The 26,190-nt window shown below is 51.3% G+C and overlaps 1 protein-coding gene across 1 annotated transcript in view; it reads left to right on the forward strand.

Annotated features, from left to right (window-relative positions):
• The first annotated feature begins 3,326 nt into the window (after positions 1–3,326).
• LOC123369117 (integrin alpha-D-like) overlaps positions 3,327–26,190 on the forward strand; it is a 42,656-nt gene continuing 19,792 nt past the window's right edge. Inside the window, exons 1-15 of the mRNA XM_045014478.1 lie at positions 3,327–3,363; positions 13,064–13,259; positions 13,404–13,507; positions 13,790–13,854; positions 14,530–14,644; positions 15,100–15,230; positions 15,476–15,621; positions 16,003–16,156; positions 18,255–18,405; positions 18,790–18,863; positions 19,233–19,362; positions 19,518–19,666; positions 21,730–21,870; positions 22,182–22,388; positions 23,270–23,400. Coding sequence (XP_044870413.1) covers positions 3,327–3,363; positions 13,064–13,259; positions 13,404–13,507; positions 13,790–13,854; positions 14,530–14,644; positions 15,100–15,230; positions 15,476–15,621; positions 16,003–16,156; positions 18,255–18,405; positions 18,790–18,863; positions 19,233–19,362; positions 19,518–19,666; positions 21,730–21,870; positions 22,182–22,388; positions 23,270–23,400 — 1,931 coding nt within the window. The remainder of the gene's footprint in view (positions 3,364–13,063; positions 13,260–13,403; positions 13,508–13,789; positions 13,855–14,529; positions 14,645–15,099; positions 15,231–15,475; positions 15,622–16,002; positions 16,157–18,254; positions 18,406–18,789; positions 18,864–19,232; positions 19,363–19,517; positions 19,667–21,729; positions 21,871–22,181; positions 22,389–23,269; positions 23,401–26,190) is intronic.

The following is a 26,190-nucleotide window of genomic DNA, read 5'->3' on the forward strand; positions in this document are numbered from 1 at the left end:
CCCCTTTCAGTGAGACAGCCCTTCGCAGGGGTCCACTCTCTCTCGGGGTCAGGCCCCTCCACCTCCTGGAGCCGCACCTCTCTGAGCCTTAGCTCACCTGTTTCTTGCCGTGGGCCCCCTCAGGGAGTCCCCTCGCTCTGGACCCCCGGGGCCTCCACCCCCCAAAGGGGATGATGCAACCCTGTTCTCTAGACCAGTGTGACTCTCAGCCAGTGTAAAAAGGAGGGTTTATTGAGCATTGAACACAGCACAGGAAACTCTCAGGCCTGGCCTCCCTCAGCACAACACATCCCAGTCCTCCTGCATCCAGGTGGGCTCTGCCTGCTCCCTCTCTCCAGCCCAAAGTCCCCCTGCTCCCAGCTGGGCCTCCGATATCCCTGGCCCCAAGCCCTGCCTCTGTCCATTGTCTTCAATCCAGATAAACAGGGTTGTAAACAGGGTCGCCCGGGCCTCCTCTCCTCTCTTCTGTCCTCTGGCCCCCTCTGACTGGAACCGGCTGGCTAGGTCGCTGGGATCCTCTCTTTACAGCCCATTGTCCTCCCACTGGCCAGAACCTGCTGTAACTCCTGAGCTGGGCCTCCAGGTCCCCAGGTCACCAGTCACTGAGGTATCTGTCCTCCAGGCCATTGGCTGGGGTCCCAAGTTCCCTCTCCGGCCCTTTGTAACAACAAACTCCCTCTCCCCTCACCTCGTTAAACCAGTAACACCCGGGGACACTGAGTCCCACTCCCTCTGCATGCAAACCATTGGAAAAACAAGGAAAAAACAAGAAAATCCCTCACTTCATCACAGTTAGTCAATGGTGAGTTAGGCTTCCTGTTAAAAATGTCGGCTTTATTTGCAGTCACAGACCAGGTCTGCACTCCCACTTACGGTGACAAAACGTATGTCTCTCATGGGTGTGAAAAAAATCATCCCCCTGAGCGACATAAGTTTCACTGGCATAAGTGATATTGTGCATATATATATATATATATACACACAATGTGATTATATGTTATAGGTCATTGGGACCTTGTATGAATGACTTATGCTTGGCATGAATGCATTTGTTTTAAGTTAGCAACCGAAGCAAGGACTATTAGAACTATTTGTTAAAAAACAATCTTATGTCCCAAGAAAAATATGGAAAATCATCAGAAAAGGAAATGACTCCAGCTGGACTGATATAAAATTGTATAAAAATTGGAGGAAATGACACACCTTGGATCATGGCAGCTCGCCCAGGATTGGCTCTTTGGATTTGTGTGGGTAGAGGGCCTAGTAAAAAAAGGCAAAGTACTGATGATGCGACAGAATGGACTATAAATAGGTGCCTATGATTTATGCAAATCAGAATAACTTATTGATCCAGAGCCCCGTGTGGATATAGATGTGGTTTTTCGCCGGCTCCCAGCATCTTATGATCTTACCCTGATGGAAGGAACCTCGACTGGCCATCGGGACCATCTGACCTTTGGACTCTGGGATAGTATGTTTGGGGTATGAACGTGGAGTGAGTAAGGTTTGTTTTGTAATCAATAAAGAGCATTTAGGGTATTATATACCAATACTGCATCCCATAGGGAGACCTCTATTGCAGGTCTAACACTGAGATGCAGCTGCCTCTGGGGTGGGGCACAGGGGCTGTTTATACAGGGATTCCTTGCCTGGCGCTGAGATGAAGCCACCTCCAGCATGGGTACAGGGGCTGGTTAGTCATCCAGCAACACAACTTAGAAGAAGCGAAGTCGACATCAGTGTAAACCCACCCCACTCCCTGAGTTTCCTCCATCATGGCCCTAGCCTAGCAGAGTCCTGCTTTGTTCCTGTGAGCTGCCACAGGGTGCAGCTGCCACAGGCCTGGGGTATGAGCTCCTCACTGGTGCAGATGAGTTGGGAGCCCTCTGCCCTTCTCACGCCGAGCGGCTCACACAGCCAAGGGGAGGCAGTGGCTCAGAGGGGTTTGCTCCTGCGGGAACGTCTGGGAGGGCAGCGTTTGTCCAGTGGTCATCACTGGGCGTAAGAAAAGTGTGTGTGGTTCTCAGTGCAGGGGTGTGTGAGCAGGTGTCTGTATGGTTTTTGTGTGTGTGTGTGTCTCTCTCTCTCTCTCAGTGGAGTGTTGGATTGTGACTGTCCATGTCTGGTTGTCTCAGTGTCATACTGTGTGTGTGATTATGAGTGTGTGTGTATTTGGGTGACTTAGGGTTGTTTTGTGTCATGTGTGATTTGTGTGTCTCAATATCGTCATGTGTCTGTCTCTGTCTCAGTGTAGTCTGTCTATCTGTTTAGCTGTGTGTTAGTCTCTCACTGCAGTTGTGTGTCTAATTGTGTATCTGTCTATCTCAGTGTAGTTGTGTGCCTGTCTAGGGGAGTTTGTCAGTCTGGTTGTGTGTGTTTGTCTTAGGGTAGGTGTGTTCACAGTATTTTCCCCAAGAATTGGAATTAGAGGGGTGTTTGAATTTACAAAGGGTGGGGATGGAAAATGATTAAATTAGCAACACCACATGTAACTAGTTGATCACTGGTGGGGGTGGTGGAGAAGGGTATGGGGGAGTTCAGGGTGTATGTATTTGGTCTTTGTTTTTTCGTCTGTCTCCATGTAGCTGTGTGTGCATCTGACTAGTTGGGTGTCTCAGTGTTGTTGACTTTTTCTTGTCTCTATTCTGCTCCCTGCCCCCTCTCCTGCCCCACACTGTTTGATGGGAGCAGGTCTTGCCCATCCCAGGCAGGGATTTCAGACTCGGTACCAGCAGGAGTGGGGATGGGGAGAACCTCTCCCTTAACTGCTTCCCCTCCCTAGCCTGTGATCAGATCCCTGTAGGGGTTCAGAAGCCTGAGTTTTGAGTATATCCAGCAGGCCCAGAGCCCTCCTTTAGGCTGGGAGATTACAGGTGCAGTGACTTTCCCCCGTGGCCTGAGCTGTGAGAACAGGTTCTGCTACTCTCCGGCCTCTCCTAGCCCCCAGGGAGCTGGGAAATGTGGCAAGCACAAGCTGGCACTTCTATCTCCTGCTTATTTCAGTGAAGAACTGTACGACCCTTGTGTCTAACATCTTGGCAGCAAATACTTCCCAGGGCCCCCCCTCAATCCCCAGGGCTCTGCAAGGAGCTGACAGGAAGCGTCACTTCGCTCTGTATCACAACTATCTCCTCCTTTCCCATTTCTTTTTGTCAACTGCACATGCTAGCTTGAGAAACACCCCCGAGCCCTCCCTGCCCCACCCATCAGTGTTTCTCTCTTTTCAGTATCACTTCTCTTTCCTCTGAACTCTGCTGCCTCCTCTCCAGGCAGCCTCCTTGAACCTCTCACTCCCTGCTCCCCACACACCCCTCACCCAGCACAGGATGGACCCCCTGCCTCTGCTCCTCTACCTGTGCGCAGGTAAGTGCCAGCCAGAGGGACTGGGAAACGCTGGGCTCCTCCACATGGGTGCCCAGTGAGTACCCCTCTGGCAGGGGGACGGAAGCAGCTGGACAGTTGGAGAACAGGCGGAGAACAGCCATGAGAATGATCAAAGTATTAGAAAACCTGCCTGATAGACTGAGCTCCTTGAATTTATCACTATTTAGATTCACAAAGTGAAGGCCCAAGGGGTGATGATCTCAGTCTATAAGTACCTGCGTGGGGAACAAATATTTAATAGTGGGCTCTTCAGTCTAGCAGAGGGAGGTCTAACAGGATCCAATGACTGGAAGCTGAAGCTAGGCAAATTCAGACTGGAAATGAGGTGTAACATTTCTAACAGTGACAGTAATTAACCACTGGAACAATTTACCAGGGGTCACGGTAGATTCCCCGTCACTGGCAATTTTACATCAAGATTGGATCTTTTTCGAAATGTTCCAGTCTAGTTCATACAGAGATTACTTCAGAGAAGCTCTCTGGCTCCTGTTACACAGGAAGTCAGGCTACATGAACACAGCAGTTTCTTCTGGCGTTCTAGTCTGTCATTCTGTGAAGGCTGATCTGCCCCTGTGACGCAACACAGGGTCCCTCTCCCCACATGAATCCAGGTCAGCAAGAGAGAAATCAAGGGCTTCATTCACCAGTGCTAAATGCACTCATTATATTTATTCTTCATGTGGGAATTTCTGCTCCTATGCAAATGAATGCATGGAATGATTTGTATAAAATGGCCATCCAGGGCTAGATACAAGGGAAACTTGAATGAGCTGTTGGGGAGGGGCTGGGAGTCAGGACTCCTGGGTTCTATCCCCAGCTTTGGGAAGGGAGTGGGGTCTGGTGCTCAGTCTCAGAAAGGTTTTGAACATAAGAACGGCCATACTGGGTCACACCAAAGGTCCATCCAGCCCAGTATCCTGTCTGCCGACAGTGGCCAACGCCAGGTGCCCAAGAGGGAGTGAACCTAACAGGTAATAATCAAGTGATCTCTCTCCTGCCATCCATCTCCACCCTCTGACAAACAGAGGCTAGGAACACCATTCCTTACCCATCCTGGCTAATAGCCATTCATGGATTTAACCTCCATGAATTTACCCAGTTCTCTTTTAAACCCTGTTATAGTCCTAGCCTTCACAATCTCCTCAGGCAAGGAGTTCCACAGGTTAACTGTGCGCTGAGTGAAGAAGAACTTCCTTTTATTTGTTTTAAATCTGCTGCCGATTATTTTCATTTGGTGGCCCCTAGTTTTTATATTATGGGAACAAGTAAATAACTTTTCCTTATTCACTTTCTCCACACCACTCATGATTTTATATACCTCTATCATATCCCCCTTCGGCCTGGTCTACACCTAAGATACGCAACTTCAGCTATGAGAATAGCATAGCTGAAGTTGATGTATCTTAGTTCGACTTACCTCGCGTCCTCATGGTGCGGGGTCGATTGCTGCGGCTCCCCCGTCGACTTTGCTTCAGCCTCTCGCCGAGCTGGAGTTCAGCAGTCAACAGGAGAGCGATCGTGGATCGATTTATCGTGTCTATGCTACACATGATAAATCGATCACCGATAGATCAATCACTACCCACTGATCCTGCGGGTAGTGTAGACATACCCTTAGTCTCCTCTTTTCCAAGCTGAAAAGTCCTAGCCTCTTTAATCTCTCCTCATATGGGACCCGTTCCAAACCCCTAATCATTTTAGTTGCCCTTTTCTGAACCTTTTCTAATGCCAGTATATCTTTTTGGATATGAGGAGACCACATCTGTACGCAGTATTCAAGATGTGGGTGTACCATGGGTTTATATAAGGGCAATAAGATATTCTCTGTCTTATTCTCTATCCCTTTTTGAATGATTCCTAACATCCTGTTTGCTTTTTTGACCGCCTCTGCACACTGCGTGGATGTCTTCAGAGAACTATCCACGATGACTCCAAGATCTCTTTCCTGATTAGTTGCAATGAACTTGCTGAGGCTAAAGCTAATGATGAGACTTTACGGAGGGTAATTAAGGCTATTACTGTTGGGTTGTCATAGAATCATAGAATCATAGAATATTAGGGTTGGAAGGGACCTCAGGAGGTCATCTAGTCCAATCCCCTGCTCAAAGCAGGACCTAATCTGCAACTAAATCATCCCAGCCAGGGCTTTGTCAAGCCTGACCTTAAAAACCTCTAAGGAAGGAGATTCCACCACCTCCCTAGGTAACCCATTCCAGTGCTTCACCATCCTCCTTGTGAAATTTTTTTTCCTAATATCCAACCTAAACCTCCCCCACTGTAACTTGAAACCATTACTCCTTGTTCTATCATCTGGTACCACTGAGAACAGCCTAGCTCCATCCTCTTTGGAACCCCACTTCAGGTAGTTGAAAGCAGCTATCAAATTGCCCCTCCTTTTTCTCTTCTGCAGACTAAACAATTCCAGTTCCCTCAGCCTCTCCTCATAAGTCATGTGCTCCAACCCCCTAATAATTTCTGCTGCCCTCTGCTGGACTCTTTCCAATTTTTCCACATCCTCATTGTAGTGTGGGGCCCAAAACTGGACAAAGTACTCCAGATGAGGCCTCACCAATGCTGAATAGAGGGGAATGATCACGTCCCTCAATCTGCTGGCAATGCTCCTACTTATATAACCCAAAATGCCATTAGCCTTCTCGGCAACAAGGGCACTCTGTTGACTCATATCCAGCTTCTCTTCCACCATAACTGCTAGGCAGGGCCGGCACTTCCATTAGGTGACCCTAGGCGGTCACCTAGGGCGCCAGGATTCGGGGGGCGGCATTTTGTGCGCTCCCCACGGGAGCTTCCGGTTCCGCTCCTGTCACACCGCCGAAGAAGGACCTTCTGCCAACGTGCCACGGAAAACAGCAGCAGGCAATTGAGCAGCTCAATGACTGCCACTGTCGCCTGCGCAATTTCGGCGGAGGGTCCTTCTTCGGCGGCGCGATGGGAGTGGAACAGCAAGCTCCCGTGTGCCCCGTGGGGAGCGCACAAAATGCCACCCCCTGAATTCTGCCTAGAACACCAGAAACCCTGGCGCCGCTCCTGCCCCTAGGTCCTTTTCTGCAGAACTGCTGCCTAGTCATTCGGTGCATGGGATTCTTCTGTCCTAAGTGCAGGACTCTGCACTTGTCCTTGTTGAACCTCATCAGGTTTCTTTTGGCCCAGTCCTCTAATTTTTCTAGGTCCCTCTATATCCTATCTCTACCCTCCAGCGTATCTACCACTCCTCCCAGTTTAGTGTCATCTGCAAACTTGCTGAGGGTGCAGTCCACGCCATCCTCCAGATTATTAATGAAGATATTGAACAAAACCGGCCACAGGACCGACCCTTGGGGCACTCCGCTTGATACCGACTGCCAACTAGCCATGGAGCCATTGATCACTACCCACTGAGCCCGATGATTTAGCCACCTTTCTATCTACCTTACAGTCCAATCTTCCAGCCCATACTTCTTTAACTTGCTGGCAAGAATACAGTTGGAGACCATATCAAAAGCTTTGCTAAAGTCAAGGAATAACACGGCCACTGCTTTTCTCTCATTCACAGAGCCAGTTATCTCATCATAGAAGTCAATTAGGTTAGTCAGGCATGCCTTGCACTTGGTGAATCCATGCTGACTGTTCCTGATCACTTTCCTCTCCTCTAAGTGCTTCAAAATTGATTCCTTGAGGACCTGCTCCATGATTTTTCCAGGGACTGAGGTGAGGCTGACTGGCCTGTAGTTCCCCAGATCCTCCTCCTTCCCTTTTTTAAAGATGGGCACTACATTAGCCTTTTTCCAGTCATCCGGGACCTCGCCAGATCGCCATAAGTTTACAAAGATAATGGCCAATTGCTCTGCAATCACATCCGCCAACTCCTTTAGCACCCTCAGATGCAGTGCATCCAGCCCCATGGACTTGTGCTCGTCCAGCTTTTCTAAATAGTCCTGAACCACTTCTTTCTCCACAGAGGGCTGGTCACCTCCTCCCCATACTGTGCTGCCCAGTGCAGCAGTCTGGGAGCTGATCTTGTTCGAGAAAACAGAGGCGAAAAAACATTGAGTACATTAGCTTTTTCCACACCCTCTGTCACTGGGTTGCCTCCCCCATTCAGTAAGGGGCCCACACTTTCCCTGACCGTCTTGTTGTTAACATACCTGTAGAAACCCTTCTTGTTACTCTTAACATGCCTTGCTAGCTGCAACTCCAAGTGTGATTTGGCCTTCCTGATTTCACTCCTGCATGCCTGAGCAATATTTGTATACTCCTCCCTGGTCATTTGTCCAAGCTTCCACTTCTTGTAAGCTTCTTTTCTGTGTTTAAGATCAGCAAGGATTTCACTGTTAAGCCAAGCTGGTCGCCTGCCCCAGGGCCGCCCAGAGGATTCCGGGGGCCCGGGGTCTTGGGCGGTGGGGGGCCCCCGCTTCGGCGGTAATTTGGCGGCGAGGGGTCCTTCCGTTCCGGGACCCGCGGCCAAAGTGCCCCAAAGACCCACGGTGGGGACCCCCCACCGCTGAATTACCGCCGAAGCGGGACCCGCCGCCGAAGTGCAGCCCCCACCGCGGGTCTTCGGGGCACTTCGGCGGCGGGTCCCGGGCCGGAAGGACCCCCCGCCCGCCGAATTACCGCCGAAGATCCGGCTGCACTCCGGCACCGGGTCCCGCTTCGGCGGTAATTCGGCGGCGGGGGGGGGGGGGGTCCTTCTGTCCTGGAGAGGAAGGAGCCCCCGCCAGCGAAGACCGGGAGCGAAGAAGCTCCGGGGGCCCGGGCCCCGCGACAGTTTTCCGGGGCCCCCGGAGTGAGTGAAGGACCCTGCTCCAGGGGCCCCGAAAAACTCTCGTGGGGGCCCCTGCTGGGCCCGGGGCCTGGGGCAAATTGCCCCTCTTGCCCCCCCCCTGGGCGGCCCTGGCCTGCCCTATTTACACATTGGAATGGTTTGTTTCTGCAACCTCAACAAGGATTCTTTAAAATACAGCCAGCTCTCCTGGACTCCTTTCCCCCTCATGTTATTCTCCCAGGAGATCCTGCCCATCAGTTCCCCGAGGGAGTCAAAGTCTGCTTTTCTGAAGTCCAGGGTCTGTATTCTGCTGCTCTCCTTTCTTCCTTGTGTCAGGATCCTGAACTCAACCATCTCATGGTCACTGCCTCTCAGGTTCCCATCCACTTTTGCTTCCACTATTAATTCTTCCCTGTTTGTGAGCAACAGGTCGAGAACAGCTCTGCTTGGTTGGTTCCTCCAGCACTTACACCAGGAAATTGTCCCCTACAGTTTCCAAAAACTTCCTGGATTGTTTGTGCACTGCTGTATTGCTCTCCCAGCAGATATCGGGGTGATTGAAGTCCCCCATGAGAACCAGGACCTGTGATCTAGTAACTTCTGTTAGTTGCCTGAAGAAAGCCTCGTCCACCTCATCCCTCTAGTCTGGTGGTCTCCCACCATGACATCACCCTTGTTGCTCACACTTCTAAACTTAATCCAGAGATTCTCCGTTTTTTCTGCTGTTTCATACTGCAGCTCTGAACAGTCATACTGCTCTCTTACATACAATGCAACTCCCTGACCTTTTCTGCCCTGCCTGTCCTTCCTGAACAGTTTATATCCATCCATGACAGTGCTCCAGTCATGTGAGTTATCCCACCAAGTCTCTGTTATTCCAATCACATCATAGTTCCTTGACTGTGCCAGGACTTCCAATTCTCCCTGCTTGTTTCCCAGGCTTCTTGCATTTGTGTATAGGCACTTAAGATAGCTTGCTGATTGTCCTGCTTTCTCAGTATGAGGCAGGATCCTCCCTCTTGCGCTCTTCTGCTCGTGCCTCCTCCTGGTATCCCACTTCCCCACTTGCCTCAGGGCTTTGGTCTCCTTCCCCCAGTGAACCTAGCTTAAAGCCCTCCTCACTAGGTTAGCCAGCCTGCTTGTGAAGATGCTCTTCCCTCTCCTTGTTAGGTGAAGCCCATCTCTGCCTAGCAATGGTCAGGACATTCCAGATCAACTCCACATTTTCAGTTCAAAGCAGAACTGTCTGTTAGTGATGGTGTATTGTTTAGAGGAAATAGAATAGTGGCGCCGAAGTTGTTACAAGCTGACATGCTCACAGGAGGACATGAAGGGCGCTTGGACCTGGAAAAATGTCAATGCAGAGCCAGGGAGAGACTGTACTGGCCACAAATGAGCAATGAGCTAGGGAAATTGTTAAAATGTGTGAAACAGGCCCCCAGTGCCAACCTGAACAGGGTAAAAGAGGCTGTGTTAGTCAGCAATGAACGGTTAAGGGCATGATCTAAAGTTGGCGTGGATCTATTTGCATACACAGATGAGGGCTCTGTTTTTACACTGGATTATAATTCTCATTCTCTGGAAGTTATTTTATTTGAAAATACCACACCAAAAACGTGGTATAATGCACATGAAATCCATATTTTGCAGACATGGAATCCCTGAAGTTATTTGCCCAGCGCTGAGATGCAGCCACCTATGGGGTGGGGCCTGGGGGCTGTTTGTACAGGGATTCCCTCACCCGGCACTGAGATGTGGCCACTTGTTGGGTGTCTCAGGGGAGGGATGGGGGGAGGTGTGACTCTGCCTCTCCGTGAGGCATGTGGGCTTGGTAAGATGTGGGCTCGGGCTGCGGTTGGTGGGCAAGAAGTGGACATGGTTGGCAGGGTCCTGCTGTAAAGCCACCACAGCTTCTTCCTGATTCAAAATCACATCTCCGCTGCCTGTGAAGCTGGGACCTCTCAGGGCACGGGGGGAGGTCACATGTTGTCATGGCTGAGAATGAGGATGACAGATTTGAGTCTGGGACTGGGGAGTTTGAGGCATATTGGGAGACGGGTCCTAAAAAAGGATGAAGGGAAGATTAGGGGAACCTGCTCCCACCCTCTCAGCACCCCCTTTGTCCAGCCAGCCCCACTATTTTCCTACCTCACCCCCCAACCCCACAATTCTACACCCCCCTTGCCCCACACCTGCTCCTCCTGCAAATCTGGAGGGTGTTTACCTCCTCCCAGCCTGGAGGGGGCCGCTCCAAGGGGACTTTCCATCCCAGGTCTGGGCTTGCAGGGATGGAGAGGGCAGAAGGGCTGAGGGAGAGGAGAGCAGAGCTACCCTGAGAGGTTATTACATTCCCTACTGCTCTCCCACAATTCCTCTCAGCCCTGCTTGCCTCCTGCGGCGGCCCTGATTGGCTACCCTTCCCCAGGAGGTTAAAGATCAGCCAGTTAGAGAGGGGTTTCCCCACTCACCCACTTCTCCCAGCCAGTTCCACGGGCGGAGGTGGGGAGTTAGTTAGCTACCCAATGCATTAGGGATTCAGTGTTGCCATCCACTGCCTGTTTCTTGTGTGACATGAGTTTAGGGAATCTCAAGCAGGAATCGCGAGGTTACAGTTGAAGCTCAGAGTTACGAACTGACAAGTCATCCGCACACCTCATTTAAATCAGAACTACACACCCAGGCAGCAGCAGAGACCAAAAGAAAAAACAAAAAAAGCAACTATAGTACCATGCTGTGTTAAAAGTAAACTACTAAAAATATAAAGGGGAAGCTGCATTTTTCTACTGCACAGTGTAACAGACGCAGACCAGTGGGGTACAGGAGTCTGGCAGAGGGCAAATATACTGGCCACTGGATGAGTAGTTTTCTGTTCCCTGAGTGACCAGAGCAGGGGATGCGCTAGAGCAATCAGGAACCTGCTAGAACCAATTAAGACAGGCAGGCTAAGTTAGACACTTGGATCCAATTAAGAACATACTAGAATCAATTATGGCAGGCAGGCTAATCAGGACACCCGGTTTAAAAAGGACCTCCCCTCAGTTAGTGGAGAGTGTGCAAGGAGCAGGGAGTGAGGTGATGTGCTGCTGGAGGACTGAGGAGTATAAGGGTGATCAGGCTTCAGGAGGAAAGTCCTGAGGTGAGGATAAAGAAGGTGTTTGGAGGAGGCCATGGGGAAGTAGCCCAGGGAGTTGTAGCTGTCACTCAGCTGACACAGGGGACATTGTAGACAGCTGCTATCCACATGGCCCTGGGCTGGAACCTGGGTAGAGGGCGGGCCTGGGTTCCCCACATCTTCCCAACTCCTGATCAGACACAGGAGGAGTTGACCTGGTCTGTCAGACACACCAGAGGGGAAGGTCTAATTTGGAAAGGGATCCGGCCTGTCCCTGACCCACTAGGTGGGACAGAGACTGAGGAGATTGTTCTCCATTTCCCCCATGCTGGCCAGTGCTGAGGTTAGCTGAGTGAATGGCAGGTTTGAGCCTCTAGCAGAAGCAGCCAAACTGAGGGCTGCTGTGAACCTCTGAGGCGAGCAAATCTGCCAAAAAGCACAGGACCCACCAAGGCAGAGGAGGAACTTTGTCACAATAGTAAAGTTTCAAAGCTGGATTATGTCAATGTTCAGTTGTAAACTGTTGAAAGAACAACCATCATGTTTTGTTTGAGTTACGAACATTTCAGAGTTACGAACAAACTCCATTCCCGGGGTGTTCATAACTCTGAGGTTCTACTGCATTTTACCTCTGTATTTGGCCCTGGTGCGACCCCTGCTGCAATAGTGAGTCCAGTTCTGGTGCCCACAATTCATGAAGGATGTTGATAAATTGGAGAGGGGTCAGAGAAGAGCCACAAGACAAATGAAAGGATTGGAAAACCTGCCTCATAGTGATAGACTCAAGGAGCTCAATCTAGTTAAGGGAAGGTTAAAGGGTGACTTGACCTGAGTCTATGAGTACTTATGAGGAGGACAAATATTTAATATTGGTCTCTTCAATCTAGCAGATAAAGGGCTAACACGATCCAATGGCTGAAAGTTGATGCTAAACAAATAAAGACCGTGTCTACACTAGTGAGCGTACAGCAGCACTGCCGTACCAATGCAGCTGCATCGATGTAAGATCACTCCTGTAGCTACTCTATGCTGACAAGAAAGAGCTCTCCGGTCAATGTAATTGAACAACCTCTACGGTTGTTTGCGGTGGTAGCTCTGTCGATGGGAGAAGCTCTCCTGCTGACATAGCGTTCTGAACACTACCACTTGTGCCAGCGAAACTTATGTTGCTCAGGGATATGTTTTTTTCACACCCCTGAGTGACATAAGTTTTGCTGCTGTAAGTGGTACTGTAGACATGGCCTGTGACTGCAAATACATTTTTAACAGGAAGTGTAATTCACCATTGGCACAGTTTGCCAAGAGTTGTGGTGGATTCTCCATCACTGGAAATTTTAAATCATGACTGGACATTTTTCTGAAAGATCTGCCATAGTTCAATCATGAATTAATGCAGGGAAGTTCTCTGGCCTGTGTTAACCAGGAGGTCAGACTAGATGATCACAATGGTGCCTTCTGCCTTGGAATCTATCAGTCCATGAAGTCTGATCTGCCCCTTCCCCCTTTACAGGAAGTGCACCCGCTACGGATCAGCGTCAGGAAAGCTGATGAAGACAAATCCAGTGCTTCGTTCACCAGCACTAGCTCCACTCATGATATTTATTTTTAAGTGGGCGTGTCTGGCGCTATGCAAATGAATGTGGGGAATGATTTACATAATACAGCCCTTGAAGGCTAGGGAGCAGGTGATGAGGATAGAATAGTGGTAGGCAGGACACCTGGGTTCTATCCCTGGACTTGGGAGAGGAGTGAGAATTGTTGGATTAGAACGGCGGGGTGGGGGTGGAATTCAGTCTTGTAGCCAGAAGGAGCCGGCCCCTCAGCCCCAACCACTGGCCCGTTCTCCATAGGGGAAGCGCTAACTGGTGACTGTTTAACCCCTGCAGTGCTGGCACCGAGCCATGGATTCAGTGTGGAGGTGGAGGGACCCATCACCTTCCAGGAGGCAGCAGCAGGGTTCGGGCAGAGCGTGGTGCAGTTCGGGAGTGCCAGCGCTGGGGGGTAAGGGCCAAACATGGGCTCAGGGCCCCACATGACTCGTGCCCAGTGCTGAGGGGCTTGTCTGGCTGGGCTGCCCCTCGTAGGACCCACTCCCCTGGGTGTGATGGGGCATCCCCTGAGCCCCCCTCTGCTCTTTCCCCGCAGGCTGATCGTTGGGGCCCCGCTGCAGACAGGAAACGTGAATGAAATCGGCAAAGTCTACAAGTGCGACCCGGGCTCCAGACGCTGCCAGGAGATCCCCATCCAGAGTAGGGGCACCCTGTGCTGTGGGGCGCTGCAATAGGATTGGGGTGGGAGCCAAGACTCTTGGGTTCTGTCACCATCTCTGAGAGGGACGGGGGGTCTAGTGGGTTAGAGCAGGGGGTGGGGATGGGAGCCAGGACTCCTGGGTTCTATCCCCAGCGGTGGGGGTGGGGTCTAGTGGTTACAGCAGGGGGAGCTGGGAGTCAGGAATTCTTGGTTCTGTCCTCTGCTCTGGGACAGGAATGGAGTTTATTTGCTCACCCTGGTCTGCATCTTTCCCCTGTCAGGGCCCCCCGATGCCATGAACATGTCCCTCGGTTTGTCTTTGGCTGCCCGAGGTTCCCAGTTCCTGGTAGGTACCACACCCAGGGGAGATGGGTGCTGGGACTGGGGTCCGACATTTGCTCCCTCATCATTCCAGGGGACAGATCCCCCCACAAACCCCGCTACTCATGGATGGTAGTAACTGGGCAGTGTCAGTGTGGCTGGAGCAATGGTGCAGAGGTGACAATTGGGTGACATCCCCAGGACTACATGACAACTGTGCGAGGGCTGTTGGTAACTCCCGTAACTGGAGGTGGGGGCACAAGGATGCAGTGGGGAATGGTGGTAGCCAGGTATCCTCACTTTGACTACAGTGACCATGAGATGATGTCGTGAGGGATGGAGGCAACTGGCTGATGTTGCCATGGTGACAGTGACTGGAAGGAAGCAGGAAGCTGACATAGCAGGAAGCACTGAAACTGGGTTGTAGCCATGGTGACAGTAACTGTGTGTGAATGTAGCAGGGAGTATGGCAACCAGGTGACATTGATATGGCATCGGTGACTGGGTGCTGCCATAGCAAGAAGCGTGGGAACCAGGTGATGCCCCTTTGTGGGTCCCGTATGCCCTAAGTGGGTCCCCTGCCCTGGCAGGGCCTTTCGCTGCACATCCATGGGAGGGAGCAGACCCCAGGTTCTCTCCCTCACCCTCAGTGCTCTGTTCAGAGGGGCACCTACTGACCCCGTGCTGTCTCGTGCCCCAGGTGTGCGGCCCCACGGTGCACCAGGCCTGCGGGGAGAACATGTACGTGAATGGCTACTGCTTCCTCCTGGACCAGAGTCTCCGGCAGCTCCGGTGCATCCCGGACAGTCTGCCAGGTGAGGGGTGACGCAGGGGTGGGGTGGGGGACCTGTGCTCTGGGGTCATGGGTGGGTACACGGGCCATAGGAAGGTGGAGGGGAGATGGGTCCATTGGTCTTGTATGGTTTGGTATAGCAGGCTAGGTGAGTCTGTTGGTTTGATTCAAGATGTGAGTGGAAACCAGGAGCCAGGACTCCTGGGTTCTGTCCCAGCTCGGGGATGGGGGTGGGAGTGGGGTGTATTTTTTTTCATTCCAGTGCATGTCATGCCCTACGCTCAGGACCCCTCAATGGCACGGATGGGATCATACTGCAACAGAGGGGCCCATTGGCTTGATCCTGGGTTGCAGGGAGGGGGCAAGATACCAAGTTAGATGGACCCATTGGTCTGGTCTAGCAATTTTTACCGGGTTTTCTCCATGTTTGTGGAGCTGAGTCAGGAGTCAGACGTATTTCTTTCCTGGCCCCATCAGAGTGTCCCAAAAATGGCACAGACATTGTGCTCCTCGTCGATGGCTCGGGCAGCATCAAACCTGAGGACTTTGAAAAGATGAAGACGTTTGTCTCTGAGATCATGAAGCGTTTCCGCAGCACTGACACGCAGGTAACAGGCTGAACCCTGACTACTTACTCTGCCCCTCGCAGTCAGGGCTGACCCCAATGCCCCAGTGTGGCGCTAGGGGGCGCTGTGCTGCAGGGAGCAGCAAGAAATTTTGCATGCAAAACCAGGAAAAAAATCCCACAAAACAAGCAACATCCCGACCACCTGCCCCTGAGTCCGATTCCTGCTTTTCTGACCCTCCACCTCTGGGGTTGTTTTTCTCTCTTCTCTCCTGTCTCCTCCTGCAGTTCGCCCTCATGCAGTATTCGCACAGATTTAGAGACCACTTCGACTTCTCAGAGTACAGGAGCAGTCGTGACCCTGATCAACTTCTCCAGGGGGTTGAGCAGCTTCATGGATCGACGTTCACGGCCAGCGCCATCCAGCAAGTGGTGTAGGTATTGCCCTGCTCCCGGTACTGACGCCACAGGGAATGGGCTGCGAGGACATGGGAGCTAAGGGACAGGGACTCAGGACCCCTGGGTTCTATCCCCAGCTGTGGGAGGGGAGTGGGCACTAGTAGGTTAAAGCAGGGTGGGAATGCTGGGAGCCAGGACTCTGGGGTTCTATTGCCAGCTCTGAGCCTCTGTTGCTGTGTGACTTTAAGCAAGTCACATCCCTGCCCTGTGCCTCAGTTTCCCCATCAGTAAACTGAGGACACTGACCTCCTTTGTTAAGGACTTTGAGATCTGCAAAGCCAAAGCAGTGGACGAGCGCTAGGTGTTGTTACATATCAATAACCCTCAGATGCATTCTTCATACCCCACTTTTCCAGGGAGGAGCTGTTCATCTCTGGGAGAGGTGCTCGGGATGAGGCCACCAAAGTTCTCATTGTGATCACAGATGGGAAGAAATTAAATGACCCGCTTTCTTATTCAGACGCCATCCCCGAGGCTGAGAGAGCTGGAATCATCCGCTACGCCATCGGGGTGAGCCGTGGCTGTGCGGAGAACTAGTATGGATCTGAGCCCGTGTCCATGTTCCCATCAGATAAGGGAGAAGAACTGACCCTGGATTAAGTATCAGAGGGGTAGCCGTGTTAGTCTGGATGTGTAAAAGCAGCAAAGAGTCCTGTGGCACCTTATAGACTAACAGACATTTTGGAGCATGAGCTTTCGTGGGTGAATACCCACTTCGCTTGCATCCGACTAAGTGGGTATTCACCCACGAAAGCTCATGCTCCAAAACGTCTGTCAGTTTATAAGGTGCCACATGACCCTGGGTTGTAACTGGGTCAATGTGTGACATTATAAGAGAGCTGGAGCTCCTCTGTTGTTCAGGTTGAGCAGAGCTTTCTAGTTAAAGGTTGGGTTTTCTGCCTACCCTACGGTCCATGTGCTGACTCAAATTGCCATGAAATTTGGTATTCCTCGTGGGGAAGCAGGTTAGCATTAGTGATCCAAATTTGGGGTCACTTGAACAAGGGGCTCCAGAGATACAGCCCCCCAGTTAAACAGCAAAATTACCTGGTTCTAATAAAGTTTTTTCTGCACACACCTGGGGCTAAAACAACAGCTCTGATCCTCCCCAAACTGGTGTCAGTCACTTGACATTTATCTCCATGAAACTGCTGAGCCAAAGAGATTGAAATGAGTCTCAGTAGCCTGATAAATGGCAAGTCTAGGCGACAAAATTAAGTCGACTTAACTTACGTTGTCACACAGCCACCTCAGTAATTCAATCATTTTTTCATTGTCCACACGATCGTCCTTCTGTCAGCAGTGCTTGTACCAGGGGTGCTTGTACCGACTTAACTGTCAGGGTGGGGCATGGTGGGGCACTGACAGCTGAATCCCCAGGGCCTGGGGCCAACAGCCAGTGCCCGCAGGCCAGGGGCGGCTCAAGCCATTTCGCCGCCCCAAGCACGGCAGCACGCCGCGGGGGGCGCTCTGCCGGTCACCGTTCTGGTGGCTCTGATGGATCTCCCGCAGGCATGCCTGCAGATGCTCCACCGAAGCCGCAGGACCAGCAGACCCTCCGCAGGCATGCCTGCGGGAGGTCCACCGGAGCCGCCTGCCGCCCTCCTGGCGACCGGCAGAGCGCCCCCCGCGGCATGCCGCCCCAAGCACGCACTTGGCGTGCTGGGGCCTGGAGCCGCCCCTGCCCCAGGCGATATAAGCAACACAGTGCCTATATGGACACTGCACTGACCTGACTAAATTCAGCTAAGTGCACCGGCTCTGGCAGAAGTGGAGTTATGAAGTCCGTGTGGTGGACATGTTACATGGGTGGGAGCTACATTTTAGCAAGGCTGCTTACAGAGTTATGCTGAAGTAAGCCTTACATCAACAAACTTGGGTTTAGAGTCATAGAGTCCCAGGCCAGAAGGTACTTTTGCAACCATCTAGTCTGAGCTCCTGTGGGCCAGAGAACTGCCCCAAATAATCCCTGTTGGAACCAAAGCAGATCTCCTAGAAAACCAGCCGGTCTTGAGCTAAAAATTGTTAGGGATGGAGAATCAACCACGGCCCGTGGTGAGCTGCTCCAGTGATGAATTCCCCTCACGGTTAAACCTGACACCTTCTTTCTAATCAGAATGGGTGTAAATTCCGCTTCCAGCCATTGGACCTTGTTTGACCTTTGTCTGCTGCTTCTGTCGGGGCCAGTGACCGGGAGGTGCCTGACTCCACCACTGAACCAACTGCACGCAACCCAGACTAGCACGGTGGTCCCATCCCTTCACTCCTTGCCCTGAGGCATCCCCCAGAGACAGTGCAGCACTCACCCCTCACTATGCCCTGGAGATTGAGTCATGCAGGACCCCAGAGTGCTGATAATCCCCATGGCAAGGAGACCCCTGTCCTCACTGCTGATACAACCCACACAGCTGGGTATTGAAATGAGGCAGGCTCCAAAACTCCAGGCTCCAGCGGCCTCCCACTCATCAGAGCGGCACATGGCACTGCCTCAGCTGTGCTTCTCTAGGGCCCAGCAGGGCTCGGGGCGGGTGGGTGTTGGTCCAGGGCTCTCGGCTGTGACTGACACCAATGCCCTGGTCTCCCCTGTACCTCCCTCTACTCTGTGAAGGTCGGCAAGGCCTTCTTCAGTGATACTGCCCAACAGGAGCTCCATGTGATCGCCTCTGAGCCCACCAATGAGCACGTCTTCCAGGTGGACAGTTTCGACGCCCTCCAGGGCATCCGGAGCCAGCTGCAGGAGAAGATCTTCGCCATCGAAGGTACCAGAGCCGGGGGAGGGGCCGCACTGGCCCTGGGGCTCTAGAAATGGGTTTTCAAGGCCGAGATGGGATAGGGAGCAGCTGGGAATCCAGAGCTCAACTAGGCCCCAAATATTCTCTCTTTCTCCATCCAACATGTTTCCATTAATCTATCTCCCTAAATACCCCTGGTGCTTTTCTCATCTGGCTCCCTCCTCACCCCCCCGGGCAGGGGACTGGCTGGCTCAAGGGGTTGAGGAATGAGATATGGGGCCTTTTCTCTAGGGGGCGCTGGATCCAATCCAGCCTCAAGGTGGGGAGAAGGGCTGGCTCAGGGAATGGGACATGGGGCCTTTACCGTCTGTGATGGTCTCTCCCGTGTCTGTCTGTCTGTCTCTCTTCTAGGCACCCAGTCCCAGAGCGGCAGCTCCTTCCAGCTGGAGATGGCTCAGGAAGGATTCAGCTCCCTGCTGTCCCCTGTGAGTGACGCCTGGCCCCGGTGTGTGTCCCACGCTGCCGTGTGCTGGGGCCCTGACAGCGCTTTCATGCTATGCAGGAGCTGGTTCCCTTAGTGCTCACAGGGGAGACAACCCTTTAATAGCCCAGAGCGCTGCTGGAGCTGTGCAGGGGGCACCCTCCCCTCCCACTCAGGGTGGGAACTAGGGGGTTTTATGCTCCAGCTGGGGCCCAGTAGGGGGTGATCACTCCCCTGGCCATCAGCACCGACCCCAGGGTCCCAGCACGATGCTAGGGGGTGCTGTGCTGCAGGTTCTGGCCTTGTCTAGTAAATACATTCTGCGCTGTCTGTTTCCTGTAATCAATCCCCTTTGCCGTGTGTATCGGTTTAGGACGGGCCTGTGCTGGGAGCGGTGGGAGCCTATGACTGGTCCGGTGGGATATACCTGTACGGGAGCGGCAGGAAGCCCAGCTTCATCAACGTATCCAGAACCTCCACTGACGTGAATGATGCTTACCTCGGTAAGAACAAACCCACCGAGCTTCCCTTACCTATTTAAACAGCCCACGTGCCCCACCCCAGAGGTGGCTGCATCTCAGTTCTGGGAAAGTTCTGTGCAGCACTGTTGTATGGCTGTTTCCCATCTCACCTCCCGATGTCCCTCTCTTCCTTTGAGGTTATTCGTCTCAGGTCATCACAGCCAATGGGCAGAGCAGCTACGTGGTCGGGGCCCCTCGCTATCAACACACCGGCAAAGTCGTCCTGTTCAGCCGAGATACCAACAGTGGAAAATGGACACCCAGATCGGAGCAGTTGGGAGAGCAGGTATGGGGAGTGTTACAGTAAAGTGGAGTGTGGGTGTGAGAGAGAGACTGCTGGAGGAAGCCTGTAAGTTTTGATATCATGTAATATTTGTGTTTTGGCTTCATCTTCAGTAACGATTCAGTCAGAGAGCTCAGGCAGGGGATAAACTTGACTGGTTTAGGGAATTGCACCGCAGCTGACACTCAGCATCTCTCCAATATCCCACTGCTGTTACCTTCACTTAGGGTCTAGACAGATCTCATGAGACGGATACAGACAGAGGCCCAGATACACCAAGGGACTTAGGCGTTGTGATGCTGCAGGGAGGCACCTACCCCTGCCAGTGATTCATGAAGCAAGGGAAGATAGGCACTCTTCCTCCTAGCCCACATGTCGGACCTCATCCAGTAGGCACCTTTAGAGCCACCAAGATCATCACAAACCAGCTGTAGGAGAAGAGGGAGGCCCCCCCTTATACCCTGGGGGAGACCTAACCTAGAACCTGGACAACCCTGGTTTGAGTCCCTGCTTTGCCTGATGAGGAAAAAGGCTTTAATCAGGGCTGCGCCATCTCTCATGGAGTGTTCTGACCACGAGGCCATAGGGTGGTTGTGATTTGCACACATTCTGCAGCCCAACTGATATTTAATTAGTCAACTAAAGTGGAACAATGTTAACAAAAGAGATGGAGGGAGCCCACAGCTTAGGGGTTAGAGCACTGACCTAAGAAATAGCAGACCCCTGTTCAACTCCTTCTCCTCTGACCACACATACCAGATGGTGCCCTGCAGGTGGAGCAGCCCCTATCTTCCCCCAGTTTGTGGATCATGCTGGGGTGCGGTGTGAAATGGGCAACTGGCTGCTTAGAGTAAGACAGCAGTGCACATTCCCTGCCCTTGTGTCAGCAACATAAGGAGCTTCTGCTGCAAAAACTTAGGCACTGTTGCTGGCACAGAGTGCCCGAGGACAGCAACAGTGGGGGTTCGTTGCCCGGTGTGCTTTGCTCCAATAAACACACCAAGGTGGAGAAGCAGACAAAGTTTATTTGAGATCTCAAAGCGGTGCCAGGAGACAGACATGTCTCAAATCAAGCACCCAGCTACAAGCAGCTTTTCTCTTTTTATACATAACTTTAACTAAGCCTCTTCTATCCCCCCCACTCCTCCTCTCTCCCCACCTTTCATTCCCATGTAGCAGATACACTTTGCAGTAGCAATTACATTAAGCAGTTAAGTCATACTTGGCGGCAACCAATCTAGCTCATTAGTAACTCTTCTGTGAACCGTTATCTTGTCTTACTTTCTTTGATCTGTTATTTTGCCCCTTAGCCAGGAGCAAGCAGGCCTCATTATAGCAGGCCTCATTATTACCTTCTGGTACAGGTGTTGCAACTGAGAACCATTCTCTGTTGCTGGCCTGATAGGTTGATTAAAGTTCAAACATGGAAAGGCTTTGGTCAGACATGGAGTGACTTTAGTTCATTCAGGCCTAGTACAGGAAGGCTTTATTGACACTTACGGTTTTCCACCCTCCTGAGTTACCTAGGGTTATGCCTAATGACACCAACAGCACCAAGTCAGATTATGCACCTATAGGGGTCAGCAGCCGCCACGCAGAGGTTTTGTGGATCACAGTGTCAGCTAAGTCTGGGGGTTAGGCACATAAGTCCCTTTGTGGATCTGGGCCAGAGAAACTCGGGCAAGGAAAATAATATTCCTAGTTATATTAACAGTGTCTGAAAAGGATCACATTACACTAACAAAGTGAATTTCTCCAAGATATAACTGCCTATACATTCCAGCTGAACAGAGCTTATAACAGTGACTCAGTCAGTGAATAAATTTTACTCGTGCTAGAACAACCTCTGAAAAGAATTGCACCACAACTAGCATTCAGCATCTCTCCAAGATCTAACTGCCTATACATTACAGTGATAGCGTCACCTGCTGTGCAGCGGGAGGGTGAGTCTAAGGATGGAATGAGTATTGGGACTGAATCCTTATCCCCATAGGGTGAGAAGGGTCCCAGTGGGAGAAGAAGGAGCAAGTGACTAAATTGAAGGGGTGACTTATCTGCCTCTCCAGATTAGCTCGTATTTTGGGGGTACACTGTGCGCTGTGGACCTCGACAGAGATGGGAACACGGACCTGGTTCTAATCGGAGCCCCCATGTACTATACACCTCTGAATGAAGGACGGGTCTATATCTGCCCCATTAACTGGCTGGTAAGAAAGAGAATGGAGCCTGGGGGAAGATGGATGGCCTGGGGTTCTTCTTGCCTGCACTGCCATGGGGTTGTGATGCAGAGAAAATGAGCATGGGAATAGCAGGCACGGTGCTGCAGGGAGCAGGATGGGGGGGATCATGAGAGGACGCTATTCCCTGCCATTCAGTGCTGGGTCCAATGCCCCAGAGTGGTGCCAAGGGGCGCTGTGCTGCATAGAGAGGGAAAGGTGGTCCTTTGGGGTGGGGGTACTCTCTGCTGGCTGTCAGTGCTGATCCTATCCCCATGTGTTTCTTTCAATGGGGCCTGCAGGGGGTGATGCAGAACTGCAGAAAGACACTGCAGGGGCAGACAGGGAAGACGTTCGGGCGCTTTGGGGCCAGCATGTCTGAAATCGGGGACATCAGCGGGGACGGACAGACGGACGTGGCCATCGGGGCCCCCATGGAGAATGACAATTGTGGAGCCTTGTACATCTTCCATGGGGAAAAGGGAGGCCTCAGTCCCCAGTACAGACAGGTGAGCCCAGCTCCTGCGGGGAGGGGTCACCACAGATCCTGAAAGAGACATCATGGGGCCCCACCGCCCCCTAGTGCCTATTAGCCTGTAGCAGCTGCTTTCCCTTCCCTCACCCTCTGCTGCCCCCTAGTGCCCATTATACAGTACAGCCGCCCCTTCCCCACCCCCTCCCTCCGCTGCCCCCTAGTGCCCATTATACAGCACAGCCGCCCCTTCCCCACCCCTCACCCTCTGCTGCCCCCTAGTGTCCATTATACAGCACAGCCGCTCCTTCCCCCCACACACACCCTCTGCTGCCCCCTAGTGCCCATTATACAGTACAGCTGCCCCTTCCCCACCCCTCACCCTCCGCTGCCCCCTACTGCCAATTAAACAGTATAGCCGCCCCTTTCCCACCCCTCACCCTCTGCTGCCCCCTGGTGCCCATTATACAGTACAGCCGCCCCTTTCCCACCCCCACCCTCCGCTGCCCTCTAGTGCCGATTATACAGTACAGCCGTCCCTTCCCTACCCCTCACCCTCCGCTGCCCCCTAGTGCCCATTATACAGCACAGCCGCCCCTTCCCACCCCCACCCTCTGCTGCCCCCTGGTGCCCATTATATAGTACAGCTGCCCCTTCCCCACCCCTCACCCTCCGCTGCCCCCTACTGCCAATTAAACAGTATAGCCGCCCCTTTCCCACCCCTCACCCTCTGCTGCCCCCTGGTGCCCATTATACAGTACAGCCGCCCCTTCCCTACCCCTCACCCTCCGCTGCCCCCTAGTGCCCATTATACAGCACAGCCGCCCCTTCCCACCCCCACCCTCTGCTGCCCCCTGGTGCCCATTATATAGTACAGCCTCCCCTTCCCCACCCCTTACTGCTCTCTCTGCCCCACAGCGCATAGAGGGGTCGCTGTTCCCCAGGAGGCTGCAGTACTTTGGCCAGGCCGTCAGTGGTGGGACAGACCTGACAGGGGACGGACTCCCAGACATCGCGGTGGGAGCAGAAGGACAGGTCCTGCTGCTGAGGTGAGTTACTCTGTGTCGTTGCACTGCTCCACCTGACAGTCTCAGGCCTTATCTACAGTACAGAGTTTTTTTAATAAAAGTTATGTCAATGATCAAGAAGCGCTATAATTTCATCGCTATTGCATGTTCATACTATGCTTATCAGGGCCGTAGCAACAAAGAACGTGGCCCCCTCCGAACATATGTCTGGGGCCCCTTACAATGCAGAAACTGGAATGCGGTATTGATTTTATACAATATACAGGGTTCATATTATGTATACATAGGCCTACAGTGTACATGTATTCCGTATTTACGCAAAGCGCTTCTTTCGAGCCTTGTTCTCCGCAAATTGGTTAATCAATGCGTCATAGTTCAGAGATCTGGCAATCTTGTTTTCGATTGAGATAACTGCAAGCATAGAAAGCCTGTCATCTGTCATGGTTGAGCGCAGGATATTCTTGATCAGTTTCATTCTGCTGAAGCTCCTTTCAGCACCGGCGACAGTAACTGGTGTGGTCAGAAGAATTCTGATGCAAATGCAAAGATTCGGATATATCTCCTGAAGGCTGTTCTTGTATATGTACGTTAAAAAATTGTTTGCCATGACAAGTCCTCTCTCTTTCTCGATGACATAAATAAAATGATTCAATTCCATTATGAGTTCGGTGGCATCAATGTCTCCCATTTTTCTTTCAAAATTTTTGCTGTGATTTTCCAGTTCATTTTCTCTATGACACTGCTTCAGGCTGTTAGTGTTGTACAGAAATCCAAACAACTTATACCACCCACCAGTTGGTCAAATCACGATGAAACAGAAGATATGGCCTGATCAGTGAGAATAAGAAAGAACTGCGATTTGAATTTTTCTTCGGCAGAAAGACGACTCGAATCATCAGCACATTCGTAATCAAACATTCTCTTCTTACGTCTCACCCTGGTTTCTGGAAACACCTGCTCAATACCCATATGCTCTGCTATTTCACGTGCATTTGTGACCACAGAGTTATATCCTGTATTTCGATAGTCTTCCAAAAACTTCATTGTAGCACCGACTTCTGCCTGCAGTACGTCAATTGACACATCTGGTGACTGAATTAATTTGCTGGTTTTATTGACGTGAAATAGTATATCGTACCACGTGTACACAGTCAGAACAAAAGGCCACGTAGTAACATGGTCTAAAAGCGCATCGGCTTCTGTTGCTGTATTGCCATCTTTCTTTTCGAGTGCATATTCTCGCAAAGATGACAAAGCATTGCACAATTCTTCAAGGTGATAACGCAATGGCTTCACAGCATCAATTCTCGACTCCCAACGAGTGTCCGATAACCCTTTAACAGATATTGGCATATGTTCTTGAAGTATATCCCAACGTGAAGGTGACGAAGAAAAGATAACGTATATTCTGTTAATCAGACCGAAAAAGTCAATGGCATATTTCGATGACTTTGCCGCGTCTGAGATCACAAGATTCCAAGTGTGAGCTCCACATGGTACATACAAGGCATGCGGGCTTGAACTCCTTTATTCTTTCCTCTCATATTTGCGCCGTTATCATAAGCTTGGCCTCTCATGTCAGCAATGTCTATTCCTAAGTTGTTTGCCTTTTCAAGAAACGCTTCCAATAAGCCCTCGCCAGTTGTATCATGAACATTAAGAAAACCAACAAACGCTTCACGAATATTGACACCATCTTCACCGTTGCATTCAACAAAGCGTAACACCACAGACATCTGTTCTTCAAGTGACACGTCAGGAGTACAGTCCAAAATAACTGAATAATATTTTGCTTTTTTAAGCTGCGCTATGTTGGGCTCTTGAATGTTACTGGCAACAAGTTGAATCAGCTCGTTTTGGATCTGTGGACTGACGTACTGAACATGTGTCTCTGCCTTCTTAATCCTCTGTAAAAGTTCGCTGAGGACAGTATCATACTTTGCAAGCAATTCAAACAGTCCCAAAAAGTTGCCATTCGAAGGATCGCCGAGCTTTTCATTACTTCCTCGAAATGCCAAGTTTCTTTCGGACAAGAAAATAACGACATCAGCCATGCGTTTGACAACATTTTTCCAGAAATCTCTTTCAGAAAAGCCTGCAATTCGAGTTGGTCAATAGATGTACTGTTTACTATGCCTGACCGAAGGTCAAACCATTTCACCATACAGTCTTGATGACCTTTGCCTGTTTCATGCTGCTGAAGTCTTTTTGACAGTGCTTTCCAAGCAGATGTTCCACGACGTAGCGGTATGTCACCAGTGCCAAATAATTTACAACAAAAACAAAAAATGGCATCTTTCTGAACTGAGTACATTAACCATGAACGTCTTATTTTCTCGCCATTTGCCATGGTTCAATAGAAATGAGTACTTGTGAACCTTCGTCTTTCCTCGTTAAATGGAAATTCGTAACTTTCATTCTGCTGCGGTGGGCCACGTGCAACAATGTCACACGCTTGCTTGTCCGATATTATAGACGGCCAATCTCCTGGATCATCAGTCAGTGGTTCAGATTCAGATACTTCTTTCCCGGCAGCAGCTGGAATATCTGTCACAGTTTGTTTGGTAGAACAACTGGCTTCACCTTCGACCTCACTTGAAGCACTTCTGGATACTTCTGGATATGATTCGTCGCTGCTAGCGCTGTCCGCTTCATGTGCCTGTACCTGTACATTGGATTGCGGTGCAAAATACGTTGACAACTTTGGAATTTTCTCAAGTTCCTTCTCGGCATCTTTTGCTGCCTTTCGTTTACTAGCTCCGCTCTTATATGTTCTCTTAGACATCACAAAGCATGCTTCTGCGTTGGAAA

Source organism: Mauremys mutica, chromosome 4 (genome assembly GCF_020497125.1).
Source record: "Mauremys mutica isolate MM-2020 ecotype Southern chromosome 4, ASM2049712v1, whole genome shotgun sequence".
Lineage (NCBI taxonomy): Eukaryota > Metazoa > Chordata > Testudines > Geoemydidae > Mauremys > Mauremys mutica.